At 41.3% G+C, this 15,403-nt stretch overlaps 1 protein-coding gene across 1 annotated transcript; it reads left to right on the top strand.

Moving 5' to 3' along the window:
- Window positions 1-13,821: 13,821 nt before the first annotated feature.
- WCO2 (blue light activated transcription factor) lies at window positions 13,822-15,132 on the top strand (the record flags this gene model as incomplete). Its single annotated transcript, XM_007928416.1, has 1 exon — window positions 13,822-15,132. One exon carries the CDS (start codon window positions 13,822-13,824, stop codon window positions 15,130-15,132), a length of 1,311 nt encoding a protein of 436 aa, XP_007926607.1.
- Between the last annotated feature and the right edge of the window lie 271 nt (window positions 15,133-15,403).

The following is a 15,403-nucleotide window of genomic DNA, read 5'->3' as shown; positions in this document are numbered from 1 at the left end:
ACTTTGTCGCTTTAAGAACGCTATTAGAGCTATAGATACTTGCCTCGTACCTATTAGTTTACTATAGTTAATTTAAGGTCTATACTATTACAGGAAGAATTATGTTATATAGAATATAATAGCGGCTTATAACTTTAATATAAAGGTTTAGTACGTACTTATTAGATACAAAGGAGCTAGAAACGACGGTTAGATACTATAGAAGGTATACTAGAAGGGATTTAACGTACCTACTAGCAAGTTCTATCTAGTAGATAGTAGCTATTCCTTTAAGGAGAAGCGGCTTCTCGTACTACTAATATAAAAGGATAAGGTATTACTTTCGAGAATAGGCGGCTACTAGATATAGGCGGGATAATAAGAAAGACTAAGCTATATAGCCTTTAGTATACTTAGCTTCGTAACGTTATAGAGCGGCTATTTAGATTAATATAGAAGCGCTTCGAGATTGTCTATATCGGTACTTATAAGAAGTATTCTATCCGCTTATAGTCGAGGTTTATTATATTCTAATTTATAGTCTATAACTTTATCTTTTATTATAGTAAACAATCGCTTCGTACGGAGCTACTAGCTATACTAGATCTACTAGTCGAGGAAGGTCTAGACGAGGATAAAGAGCCGGTCGTTATAGTAGACAACGAGGATCTATATTAGCTATTTTAAGAGATATTTATATAGGGAATATATAATAATTATAAGTAGTACTTAGAAGATAGTACTATTATAGTAGAATAGATAAGCGAGAAGTCTAGAATCTAGAGTCTTAGGCGCAGGAGACTAGTAATATTAATATAATAGTATAGAAAATAGGATTAATTAGATTATATAAGGAATTTAGTAAGGACCGCTATTTCTATATTCTAACTGTTATATTCTAGCTATTGCTCGCTCTTCTTTAATATTTAGTATACCTCTAATTACTAGGCTCTAAGTACTACTAATATCTTTTCTTTATATATAAAAGGCTCTATACGTTACCGCGATCCGTTAGCAAAAACTAATAATACCTCTATATAGATTAATCGTATAGATAATAGCGTATATTTTAAATAAAAAAGTAATTCTAATTATTAAACTCCTCGACCTTCTATAGTATATTAGTACTTTAGAAACAACCTTCCTACGTAATAAAAACCTCTCTCTATATTATAATAGTATAGCTAGCTACTAACAACTATATCTATACGATAGAGAGTTGTTCTATATATACGAATAGTTAGGATATACGTAGCTATTAGTACTAGGTAACGGCTAGGGTCTAGTTTTAATATCCTATAGTACCTAGCGGATATAATAGCGATATATCCTATATTAGGCTTACCTATCTCTATTATAAGGAGGGTACAGTCCGCTATACTAATATCTACTAGAATATCCTTCTCTATAGGACAATTAGCGACATTTCCGATACGAATATCGATACTATACCCTACGCGTTTCTTTAGCGCTTTAGCCTTTTTACTACGTACTCTCTTAGGCTTAATAGTAGTATCCCTATAAGCCTACTAAGCGTCGTCTCGAGTAGCCTTAAGGAAGGCTAATAATGTCTATTATAGTAGAATCTAGCTCTTCTTTATAAGACTAAGTATAGTATTATTATCCTTCTTATCCTTCTTCTTAGCGTCTAATCTAGCCTACTTCTTAGTAGCCTCTCGCTTCGTAGTATATACCTTTACGTAACGCGTAGTAACGAGTACTTATACTTCTAATTCTAATAATATTAATAGGTCTAATCCGCTATTAACGTCGGCTATATATAGGGCAGAAGCCGAGGAGGCTTAGCGCTAGGTTACGGTACGTAGCCGACCTTTACTTATAAGTATACCTAAGATCTACGCTCGTCGCTAAGTAAGCGTAGATACTTCTAATCTTTTATAACTATATAATACTAGTAAACGGGCGCGCTAGTATAGTAGTTTAATATAGTATTCGCGCTTCTAGTCTATAGATTAAGATCGCGCGTTCGATTCTCGGCGTACGCTTCTTAGCTAACTAGGCTAATCCTCGGTAGACGCGGCTTTAGAGGTACCTAATTTAAAATTGCCTTCGGCCCTTAGGCGCGTAACTCGGCTATACGAGTACCTACCCTAGAGAGGTTAGCTTATAGGCTTTATTTATTTGTCTTAGATTAGTAAGATTATAAAGTTATTTAATTAGCTCGGCTATACGTTCGGGTATAGGGTATTAGATTTAAATTATTTAATTAGATAACTAGTTATACGTTCGTCTATAGGCTACGGATATTAGATTATAACGTTATTTTTATTAGCTACTCGGCTATATATATAGGTACGGGGTATACTAAGGCTAACTAGTTAACTAGCTATAGGGCTATAGCTAAGAAGAGGGAAGTATATATAAGGCGGAAGCCGAAGAGGCTTAGCGCTAAGTACGTAGCCGGCCTTTGCCTATAAGTACGCCCGAGATCTATACTAAGTAAGCGTAGATACTTCCGATCTTTTATCGCTATATAATACTAGAAAACGGGCGCGCTAGTATAGTAGTCTAATACTATAATTAACTCGTCTTATTCCCTAGCGGTTATTCCTTCTAGAAGTAGTACTTTAGTAGTTACTTCGCCTTTTTCTATCTCTTTATTTTTATCCCTACTATCGTCTTTCTCGTCTAACCTACTAATATCTATATTACTATCTTACGTAAGACTATTACTAACCCCCGCCTTGCTACCGCTTGCTATATTTAGCTTAATAATATTAGAGAGCTAGGTTACAAACTCTAGATACTCGTTACGCTATTATTTATACTCTAGATACCTTTAGAAGTGCTCGTTAGTAACCTCCTTATTACTAGGCTTTAGGGGATATCTATTCTAGCCGCCTATATACTTTAAGTAAGCGGTATATAGATAGTACTTCTTTTTAAAGGTCCGCGAGCGCGCCCTATAGCCTTCTTCCTTAAAATATAACCTAAACTTTAAGCTTATCTATATAGTAATATAGCGGTAGTATCTAGTATAGAAGCTATTACTATAGTTTATTAACCCCTTATCCTTTAGCTTCTTTACCTACTTTAAGAAGTATTCCTTAATCCTTATAGACTGCCTTCTATTAAATAATCTCTAGAAACTCGAAGCTAGCTATAGGCCTAGTACTTAGCTTAGACTTCTTACTAGCTAGTATATTCTTAGTAGTATTTTTACGCTTCGTAAGAGTCGTAGAATTAGTCGTTTTAGCCTTCTTCGGCGCTATATTTAGTAGATACTATATTAATAGTAATATATAGATATAGTAGCCCTACTAGAATTAGACCCCGCAGTAGTTCGGGTTGGTTTAGTTTGGTTTGCCAAGCCGAAACTCTAGTTTGGTTTGGGTTGGTTTGCTAAGTAACTATATAAGTAGCTGGTTCGAACTATATAATTTATCGGTTTTTAAGAAGTGTACGAATGTATACGTAGCTTTAAGCAAGCCCTTTGTAAGACTTAGTAGTGTAGCCGGCAGCGTAGCCGGCATTTTTAGTCCTTAGTACTTATAGAATTTTCGAATCCTACTTAGGCTACGTAGTTGTATAAAGGTACTTATATAACCTCAAATCTATAGACAATTAGCTAAGGGCACTAACTAATCAAAAGTATATATATATATACATATATAAGGCATTATAGTTCAGTTCGGAAACTGTACTCCTTAGGTATAAATTTCATCCTTTCGTTTACAGTTCAATTCCCTAACTGCTTAGTAGAATGTCTTTATCTAGATCTAGGCAGAACTTATCGATTTCCCTAGAAGTCCTCCTCCTTAAGAAGTTTATACACTTTCCTACTAAACTATTCGACAATATTAAGTACTAGGATAGCTCCTCCCTCGGTATCGGTATAGTATATAAAAGAGCTATAAGGCAGCTCTATAGAACGTTCTACTAGTTACTCGCTATACTAAGGCCGAATACTAGTTCGTTCCTTAGAACTCTTAGTTATTTAGGAGATATAAAGGGTAGGGCAGGTAGTGACTTCGTATTGTATAAGGAGGTAGAGGCTGCTATAGAAGAGGCCTTTAACCTATAGAAGATAGTAAAAGATATAGAGGCAGCTACAGGTCTAGGTACCTAGTTGAATTTTTAGTAGGTAGAGTATAAGGATATTTAGAGGGAGTATTAGGTAGAGTTGCGAAGGCAGGTGTATAATATACTCTAGAAAACAGGGATAGTGCCTATAACTATAACTATTAGGCTCTTCAACCTTCCTTATTTTTCCCTATTTTCTTTTTATAAAAATCTAAACTAATACAAATCAACCGGAATGTCTATCTTCTTTTAGTTCTTTAAAAAACCTAGTAGCGTAGCTAGTAGCGTAGCCGGCAGCGTAGCCGGCAGCGTAGCCGGCCTTTTTACTCCTTAGTACTAACGGGATTTTGGGAGACTTCTATTCCGTACGGCTAATAAAGTATACTATACTATATATATATACTTAGAGAGTATTTAGAGCGCGGTATACAGCGCCGTATAATAGCGGCTTATTTCGTATACAGAAAAGCTTATAGATAATACTACGAACATCCTTTCTACTAGAATATCTATCCTACCTAGCACCGTCTCGAATATAGACATTCTAGCCTTTTAGAATCTAATCGAGTGCTTTGAAATCCTTGTCTATAATCGTTATACGCTTCGCGTAGATAGCTATAAGGTTAACCGCTAAAATAGTATTAGTATAGTCCGAAAAGAGGTAGAAGAGAAATATACATTCGAAGATACGAACTAGGTAGGCTTCTATAGCCTCTTAAAGGGCGCCTATCGTAGAGGCTTAGAAGCGAAGGTCCGTTCTATAATCCTAGGTAATTTCGCGAATAAGTCGTTAGAAAGGAGCTTTACGGATTAGGAGCTAAGAACTCTTCTAATACTGCCGAATCTTACGGAGGGCTACGGCTAAAGAAGGATTAGTAAAAAGATAGTAAGAATGCCGGCTACGCTACCGGCTACGCTGCCGGCTACGCTACCGGCTATAAATAGGACTTACTTCCTAGGCGCTATCGACGCTTTATACGATTACTACTAGTAGTAGAAGCGCTAGTTGTCGTCTTATATAGAGCCTTACCCGCCGTTGTCTTACGCGGAGCCTTACTCGCGACGCCTTTTCTAGCACCGGAGCTAGCGGTAGTAGTAGCAGCCCTCTTACGTTAATGTACTATACTCGTTCTACTATTTCCGGTCTTGTTGCGACCCGTAGAAGTACTAGGTCCCTTCTTGCGAGGCGTCGTAACTTAGTTAAGTAGACTCGCTATTATAAAAGTCGTCGAATTGAGGAAAAAAGTGCGTTACGAAGGTATACGAAGGCGCGCGCGGAGCGAGGGTATTACGGAGGTAGTAGATATAGAGCGTAGAGGTATAGGTATCGATACGAAGGTTAAATATAGCGGTAGTATCGCGGTATCGCTAGGCAATAGAGTAAGCTTTGCGTAAGCCTATATTATAGTAACGTTAGAGCAAGGAAAGAAGGTAGGCACGGCTAAAAAAGGTAGGCACGGCTAAAAAAGGCAGGTACGGGAGACTTCAAAATATAGCCGGCATACACAGCCGGTATAGTAACAGGCGAAAGCCTCCTTTTAATAAATAGCCGGCGTAATAATAGTATCTTACTATAGTATAGATATTCTTTAGTAATGCCTTTACTAGCTATAGTAATCTTATAAGTAACCTAGGCCTATTGCTAGTAAATATAAGAAATATTAGGTAGGCTATACTAAACAAGCTAGTTATTTAGCAGGAAAAGGCCTACTACCGTCTCTATATGCCGGCTACGAGTGCCGGCTATCGCTCTAAATTCAACTCCGCCCTATCTCGGAGGCTAAGGTACCGAGCGGAAACCCTATAGCTTATATTTACTCGGTTATCGCGGAGCGCTTATAGGTAAGGTATTAGAAAAGAGTATAAAAAGTACGAGAAGAGTATCCTAGGATATAGGTCGTAAGTGAATAAGAGTAGTACGCCTAGTTATTTACATAGTACGTTACTCTATACGACTAAGAGCCTATATTATCTTATGCTTCGCTTATAAGACCTCGACTCTACTAGTATACTATCGATCTCTTCCTCGGTCGCTAATACGCTATCTTAATTCTTCTTCGAGTTGCCGGACTTAGTACGCATCTACAGCCGTATAATAGCGCTACGTATTATAGAGAATTTCTCGTTAAAGTTTCTCTCTCGTAGGCTTACTATCTGCCTCGTAGTATAGAGGATTAAAGTGCTAATGCTAAAGAATCTCCTTATAGTTAGGATGCTAGGGCTCCTTAGGACCTTTATGTTTTAGGTCTAAATAGAGACGTATTATAAACGTTCTATCGCCCTTTCGCTTACTACCCGCTAGGTCGCGATATACGAAGAAACTAATCTAAATGTAGCTCGTCTCTATAATAGCCGGGTAAATATAGAGCGCTAGGTTTCTACTTCGTACCTTAGATTTAGAGACGGCGCGGAGATAAAATTAGAAATATAGCCGGCACCTATAGCCGGTAAAAGGATGCGAAAATAGGCCTCCTCCTAGGTTAATCTAACGACTAAATACAATTTCCAACTAATCCGCTATAAACCGACGCCGAATTTTAGCTAGAAGCTATATATCTTTATTTTAAAGAGTAACCCGCTTCGTATAGATAGCAAGGAGGTTTAAAAGCTTAAGCTCGGTTACGAGAAATGCCTCCGTAGCTTCCTAAAGAGCACTAATCGCCTTAGCCGTAAATCGTATACTAGACCGAAAATCTAATATAATTTCTCGGACGAGTCGCTAGAAGGGAGTCTTAGGGATTAAAAGCTCGGTCCCTCTTTTATTTTAGAAAAGCCGGATCTAGCGAAGGGCAATAGTACCTAGTTTAAAGCGCCGCTTCTTTATCGTCGAGTCCTGCCTTATTCCCTTTCTTTTAATAGAAAGATAACTTTTCTTCGCAATAGTCTTCGTCCGCCTACTCTTTTTAGCCTTCTCCTATCTACCTATAGCCTTCTTATTTTTCGGTACTATTTTCCGAGGAATCCCCTTCCTTCGTATATACTACGGAGAGCCTTACTCTTCCGATATCTCGTTCTCGCTACAGTCTCCCTATACTTAGCTTGCTTTACCCTTACCCTTTAGCCTCTAAAGATATTTATCTACGCGTTTAGGCGACGAGGGTATATCGGTAGGACCTAGAAAATTAATAAGTATATAATCGTAAGGAGATATTAATGCTTCTTGCCTTCTAGAACAAATAGTCTTCTATTAAACCGCCTTATTAGGTTATCGTTAGATTCGAATAAAGGATAGTAGCTTAAGGAAGGGGAGGCAGCTAGCTTAGGAAGGCCCGAAGAGCCGAATCCTTAAGGTATATTTGTCTTTAAGAATATAGGGAAAGGGAAGAAGGAGAGGAAGAGCGAACAGAGAATTAGAAATAGTCCGTAGGTAAGCGGGGTCGGTTGCTATAGCAACTAGTCTATTTAGGTCCTAGGAATTCGAAACACATTTCGGATATATGCCGGCTATATACGCCGGCTATATTACCTTATACGTAAACGCTTCGTCTCCTTAAAGCTACTCTAAGCCTATATACGTTTCCGCTTCTCGACCCGGTATCGCCTTCTACCTCCGCCCTCCTCCTCTTCGTTATCGCTAATTAGGGTTTCGCTTAGACTAAATTTCGCATTCTCTTCGCGCTCCTAGGTTTCTTTAATCTTAAGGTTTTCTAATTCCTCGATTAACTCCTTTAGTATAATCTTTAGTAACCTACCTTAGCGATTCTAGTAGAGGAGATAGTATCGGAATACTATAATAGATTCGAAGGTAGTAGGCGAGTATGTTCGATTAAAGCGGCCCTAGTAACGAGCGATACTAAAAGACCTCTTATAGCCTATACCTACGCTCGGGATAGCGAGGACGTCCCGAGCGACCGACGCTATCGTTAGAAACTTAGGCTCTAACCGCTACTATATAGCGAGAATATCGTCTCCGAATTCGTCTAGAAGACCGGTAAGATCTAGAGATTATTAGCCCTCTTTCCGAGCCTACGGGTTTATACTTACTCGCGCGCCGATAGAGATCGAACTCTTCTTTATTTACTTTAGTAGTTGCTTCCTCTTCTGCCTCTACTTCCTACCTACGAAACAGGTATAATATCGGAGCCTTCTAAACCTTCTTTTTCTTTATAGGAGCTGTATTTAGACTAGTTTCTTTCCGACGCTCGTAGAACATCTTTTTTAGAATAGTCTAGTAATGCTTCGGCTATACCTCGTCCGCCTTCTATTCCGGCCTCTGCTAGTATATATCCTTTTCTACCGGGTTAAGCAAGTACGTAACGCTATAGATATCCTCGAACGAGTTAAAGGTAGCACTATAATATTTATGTAACTTAGTATAGGAGGTGTCTATAGCTTTCGTTATAGCTACTTTCTAGGGAACGCTCTTCTTAGCTAGCTTAGCTACGGTTTCCTCGAGCTCGTTAAAGAGCTAGTTATAGTACGTAAAGACAAGGTAGATCGTCGGTCCTCGGGTTCTTCTAATCGTAGTAGTAACCTTCGCGTAATGCTTACTAATATCGACGAGATACTCTACTTAGCGCTATTCGGCGACGGTAAGGCCGAGCTACTTAATACCCTCGGAACTCTAATAGATCTCGAGAGCGGTACGTAAAGTACATCCCCTCGTAACTATATAGAAAGTCGAATCGAACCGGGTCTTAACGTTTTAGGTAAAACGGAGTAGGCGCTAAGGAGGCCGCTTTTACTATCGCTTATTCTATACGATATTCTAGGCATCGGTTTTAGGGCGCTCGATTAGGTTCTTTTAAATAGCCTCGAATCGGTTATATCTCTATAAGCTCGAGTTCGTATATATTACTAGACGACGAAGCTAGAGAAAAAGAGTTAGAACTATACTAGGTTGCCGGCTATAGGTGCAGGCTACGGACAAAAGTTATACCTTATATAAAACGAGAGCGAGGCTCTCTACCTTATCCCGTCTTATTACTATAATAAGTTTCTCGACTTTCGACTTTACTTTATCCTTATCTAGGATCTTCTATTAGTCGTCGTTTAATAGTACAATTTTAAGCGTCTTAAAGAGGGCTCGGATCGCGATTTGAACTATATAAGCGAAGTAGGGAAACTTCTATAGGGATGTAACTAGCAACGACGTCGGCTCCGATTCGTTAGGGCTAGGGCTATTAATAGGCTCCTCTTTATCGTTATTATCGTACGTATTGTCGTACGTATCCGGAATCGTAGCGAGCTTAATATTCGGAAGATTAAGCTAGATTATAGACCTTATAATCTCCTCTACGTACTCGACCCTATCGATACAATTAGTAATTTTAAAGACATATGCGAGTGAATTGTATATATAACGCCTTATACAATGTTCGATTATTACTAGCGTTGTCCGCAGTAATCGAGATCAGTTTCGTTATTACGCTAACCCTGTCTATTACCGTATAGACAAGCTTCGCTATATCCTTACTAGTATAGGAACCTAGAATTTTAGGGAATCCGATTATAAGTTCCTAGAGTTTCTAATCCGAATTAATAAAGTATAGCATAATCGAGAGGAAGGAGGCTCTTATAGTCCGGCTTAACTAGCTATCGATAGTAATAGCTACTCGGCGAGTATTACGGAGGATCTCCCGAATATCGTCTAACGTAGCCTCTTTATTCTTTTCGAATATAATACGCTAGGTTATCGCGCCGAGAAATAGGGGAGGGTAGTTTATAAGATATAGGTATATCTTCTATATAGACTCCCTTTCGTAGAAGTCTTCCGGAAGACCGTTTATAGCTAGTATTTCGTTTACTAGTTGCTTAAAGTCTTCGGAGGAGAAATCGGTAGCCTTTAATCCTAGAGCTTCCTTAAGCGTAGCCTATAATAATTAGCTAGACCTCTACGGTTGATTTAAGTAGCCGGAATCTATAGCCGGAATCTATAGCCGGAATCTGTAGCCGGTAGCTATAGCCGGCAGCTATAGCCGGTAGCTATAGCCGGCATTTTAGAAAACGTACCTCTTTCTAGAACGCTATATCTATATTAACTCTCCTCTCTCCTTAAGATTCCCGATACTATTTAGAATAGAGATAGTTCGTAGGCGATAAGTTCCTATCCCCTAGTTTCGGGTATTTTAAGATTAAACCGTAGAAGTTATAGACAATTACTAGTTAACCTTTAAGTCGAGAAGTCGTATAACGGTATAATGCCCCCTCTATAAAGAACTTCTAGAATATATCCGTTCGCTCCTTACTCCCTTATCGCATCGAGTACTTCCGGAGTTTACACTCCTTCGAACGTAAGTATAAAGGGAACTATATCTTATAGACCTATTAATTGAACTGCTCTATATACTCGGGTTTCTAAAGATACGCCTAGCTAGCCTTTTCGAAGATTTCCGGGTTAATACTCGATATTCTTATATCTCCGAACAACCTTCTACTTAGACTCCGTAAAGGTAAGGACTAGGTAGTAGTACCCTATAATGAATTCCTACTACTAGGATTTAGAGAGGATAAATCTAGCCCTAATCGTCGTCTAGGACTCGATAGGCTCGAAGGTAAGTATACGACCTCCTCTCGACGTTGTCGCAATCTCGCTCGTATACTAGACTATTTCGACTATCGTCTCGTTATTACCCTTCCTAGTATAGCGCCTAGTATATATACAATATCGGTCGGTATGTTTTAAGGTTTCGTACGGTAAGGTAAGGACTTAGGAGTAGTAGATATATACTAGTAGCTATAGGGAAACACCCTTTCTTTTATAGTATCGTATCGTTAGGAATAGCTAGGTAGTAAATAGCTAGCTACCTTTTTTTTTGTTTCCTAGCTACCTAACTACTAGATTTTTTTTCCTAGCTACTCTAGCTAGCCTAACTACTAGAATTTCTTTCCTAGCTACCCTAACTACCTAAATTTTGCCTTCTATACGGCGGCTCTCTCCTACTAACGGAACCGAGCTACTATACCTAACGAATCTAAGCTCGTTTTTAGTCTTAATCTATCCTCTTTCGGTATAAGACACTCGATAAGTAAATGCTTAGGCCGAGTCTAACTACGAAACCTAAGACTAACTAACAGCTCTATTAACTAATCCTAATCCTCGAACTCCTTCCGCTTCTTAGTAAAGACCTTAAAGAGCGCTCGAGCTTCTTCGGGTACCTACGGAGTAGTCGAGATAAAGCCGTATCGCTAAAATAGGTAATCCTTCGGAGGCTTATATAGAGATTTAGAGAATTCTAACGCTAACCTATCCTACTAGTAGCTTAGATTCCGGATACAAGCCCTCTCTACCTTAGTAAAGATTTTATATAGTAGTAGCACTCTGCCTTCGAGAAACGCTTCCTATTTAACTACTAGTATCTGCCGGCTACGAACGCCGGCTATATATGCCGAGTATAGAATAATTACCTATACCCCTTCCTCCTATAGTAATACTTCTGCCGTCTCTAGATACCTAGCCCCGATCGCATTAATCGTAAGCTACTTTGCCTTTATAGACGCAAAGGCTTCGCTCTAATACTAATAAAGAAACTTCCGCTCTATATCGAGGATATAAAGACGACTAGTCTCGATTCTAATCCTTGCTAGCTTTTCGTAGCAGCTTTAACTACAATTTTCTAGATTAATAGGACTTATACCTTAGCCCTTTACTAGTATCTCGTCTCTTTAACCGTACTCGATCTACTCCTAGCGCTTATCGTCTATAGCGTTAGGCCCTAAGACTATACCTATTACTAGATCGACGTATAGTATCTCCTCGCTTTTTTTAGTTCCTTTATTCGTAGTATTAAGCTCTATCGCGGCATCCTAAACTCTAGTATTATTGTTCTCGGCTATCTAAACATCTCCGTTACTATCGGTCGTATCGATAGAGGTAGTAGCTATAGGTCTAAATACTATTAGTTAACGTATTAAAGAAAAATATGCCGGCTATAGCTACCGGCTATAGCTACCGGCTATAGCTACTAGCTACGGCCGCTAGCTAGATTGACTTACGCTACTAGAACTTTACGCTCGAAAACTAGCCGCAATTCTTTCCTCCTCTTAGCCTTCTCTTAGGTTGTCTTCTTATTCTAACCTTTACTTTTTTCTATAGGCGCTAGCTATCGATAGAATGCCTTATTCCGCGCCTTTCTTCTCTTATTCTTAGCTCTTTTATCCTTATCTATCTTATCCTTTCTCTCGCGGTCTCGTACGGAATTCTTCTTCGTAGAGTACTCCTCTTTAGTTTTGCGCTTTTTAGTTAGACGCTTAGATAAAACAAACTCGCGGTCTTTAGTTCTATCTTCTATTTAGCGCGCGGCGCGCTTCTCTCTTGCTATTATAAGGGAAAGGGGCGGGGGCGTAGCGTATAGTAGTTATTGTCGGTATAGGTATAGAGGAAGAAGTTAAAAGTATAAGAATATCGCGAAGCCCTAATTATTGCCGCCTACGTAACGTTATATAGGTAAGCTTTCGCAACTACGGTAACTACGCCCTAGTAATAGCAACTACGCCCTAGTAACGGCAACTACGCCCTAGCAACGGCAACTACGCCCTAGTAACGGTAATAAAGCGTAGTAAATACAATCTAGTAACTATTATAGCCGGCAATCGTAGCTAGTAGTCGAATAAGAGTATCCTTATAGTAAAACTACGGCCTAGCAACGGCAACTACGGCCTAGCAACGGTAAAAGAGCGTAGTAAATATAATAGAGTTACTATTATAGCCGGCAATCGTAGCCGGTAGTCGAATAAGAGTGTCCTTATAGTAAAACTAATATAGTCTCTAGTTTAAACTAGGAATCTATATAGTTCGAAAAAACCAAACCGGAACTAGGGAGCTAGTTCGCCGCTAAGAAACTAAACTATATACGTTTGGTAGTTCGGAAACCGAACTACTATAGGGTCTAACTAGAATAGCTCGAATTACGCTTTTATATACTACGATTGCGACTAATTTACCGCTTTAGCGACTAGTAGTATACGGTCTTTCTAATCTACCGACTTATCTACCTTAAAAAGCGGTTATCGAAAATTAATAGTATCGGTAGAAGATTACTAAGTATCGACAATCCACCGATCCACCGACTAGCAAGTAGACACACCCTCAGCGACAGAGGAACGCCTGCTTTCTACACTCACATTTTGGAGGATGAAACGTTCAGCGCGCCGACAGCAAACTCTACAGTGAAGCTTCGTGACTTTCCCTATCCCTGCTAAAACGGCCTTATAGCAGCTACATGTCCAAAGTGTCCTGAGCCGCCGGTAACTTCATCTCTCTCTCCTCCTGCTGCCAGCTCCACACGCCCTCTTGCTGAGCGGCTGTATGTTACTCCATTGTGCCTATCCTGGACATTCTGCAGCGCAGTCACCTCGCACACGCACACGATCGTCGGCGCTGTGCCCGCATCCCCTGCTTGATCTCAGCAGCCAGCGCGTGCGCCCGTGATCGTGCTCCAGCCGCACAAGCAACAGATCGCTCGATCGACACCGAAACGAGACCGTGGCCCACCTCGCCAGTGCCCAGTGCCCAGTCCGCAACTCCACGCGACCGCCGACGCCGACCAGACGCGCTGCATGTCGTTATACCCTGGCGATGCAGGCCTTTCCAATAATATGGCCGCGAGCGCGCCGGATATGGACCTCATGGGAAATGGGCCTCATTCCCTCAGCGCGCTCGACATCGACATGAGTCTGCCCATGGACTTGGACCTCGACTTGTCCGGCTCTGCAGACCAGTCCTTTGCCAACCTCGGAGCGCCGTCCGTAGGAAACGGCGCCCGCGGTGCGCCCTCGCAAGACCCTAATGTCTCGAGCAGTAATGGGAACGGGAGCGTTGCATATACGCCTGGCCACAACCAGCAGCACGACGATGGTATGTCCTTGAGTGGAGCCGGCGCTGGGCCTTTGCCAACAGGCTTTGGTATGCCGCCGCAGTCGGGTAGTAGCACTCTCACAGAATTCACCAAGAGGAGGAATTGGTCGCAAAGAATTATAGAAGAGCTCAAGGACTTCTTGCACATTCTCACCCCGGATGGTCGAATTTTATACGTGTCTCCGTCATGCAAGGCCATCACCGGGTACGAGCCGCATTCACTCATAGGCAAATTCATAGGCGAATATGTGCACCCTGACGACAGCGGCATTTTCATGCGTGAATTTAACGAAAGCATAGCCAGCGGGAATGCCTTGCGATTCTTCTACCGATTCAAGAAGGACGATGGTACGTACATGATTTTCGAATGTGACGGCCACCCACACATCTCGCCAGAACCGCCAGGTGCAACCACATTCGGACAGACTCCAACCGGCCAGACACTACCAGTCTCCGGTCTTTGTAGAGGTTTCTTTATGATGGCAAGACCGTATCCCACAAAAAATGCCGCCCTTCTCGATTCCTTCCTGGAGCACAAGATCGAGAACGAGCGCCTCATGAGGCGGATAGAGGAGCTTAAACGCGAGGAGATGGAAGAGAACGCCGAACAAGAAAGACTGTACCGGGAACAAGCGTCGTCACAAGCAGGAGCCACACCTTCACATTCAGGTCCGGCGGGCTCGCTCGCCCAGGACGGCCTCTCGGAAGCACCCAATGCCACACCCAATTACCAAGGCATGCCGCCACCCGCAAAACCTCCCATCTCTAACACTGCCCTTACGAGGCAGAATCTCGACAGCGCACTTTCAGCTCAAAAACCGGATAGTATTGCCGACAAAATGTCACGGTACGAAGCTAGCAATACCCACCTCGAATCAATCGAGCTGCTCACTGGTCTACGGTATCGAGATGGAGAACGAAGTCATGGTATTTCTACTGGTGATACGTCACCTGCGCTGATCAGAGGCGACGCGGGTATTGCCATACTCCTGGACCGAGACCGTGAGAGCTCGAAGAAGGAAAAGAAGAAGCTAAAGGTAGCCGACGAATATGTGTGTGCAGACTGTGGCACGCTGGATTCACCGGAATGGAGAAAAGGACCCAAGGGACCTAAGACTCTCTGCAATGCATGCGGCTTGAGATGGGCCAAGAAGGAGAAAAAGAGGACGGGAGATGATGTGAAGACAAACTCGCCAGGAGGAGCCATGTCCGCGCAACCTATGCCGCCTGCAGGTCTGACATCTGCTGGAATGCCTCCTGGTATGCCATTACAGCACAGCACTGACTCCAGCGGTGGTACACACGGCATGTAAGTAACGTGCCGGAAATCTCGTTCGTCAGATTCATCTGAGTGGAGAGGGGACCTTGAAGGGCGTTATGTGCATGTGGACTGCTCCGGGTATGAGAGTTGTAGACAAAAGATCATCAGCTTGAGGAGTTTGGAGTTCTGAGGCAGAAATGCGTGCGCGCATTCACGGAGTGATGGAGTTATGTAGTATAAGACTCTGATGTGATGGCTCTTTCGAAGAGTTGCGGATTATGACATTGTGTGAAGACATCTCACTTGAAAGCACTGAGACCACA

Source organism: Pseudocercospora fijiensis (genome assembly GCF_000340215.1).
Source record: "Pseudocercospora fijiensis CIRAD86 unplaced genomic scaffold MYCFIscaffold_4, whole genome shotgun sequence".
NCBI classification, from domain to species: domain Eukaryota; kingdom Fungi; phylum Ascomycota; class Dothideomycetes; order Mycosphaerellales; family Mycosphaerellaceae; genus Pseudocercospora; species Pseudocercospora fijiensis.
Note: the sequence above shows the minus strand (reverse complement) of the source record. Positions and strands in the feature narration are given on the sequence as shown.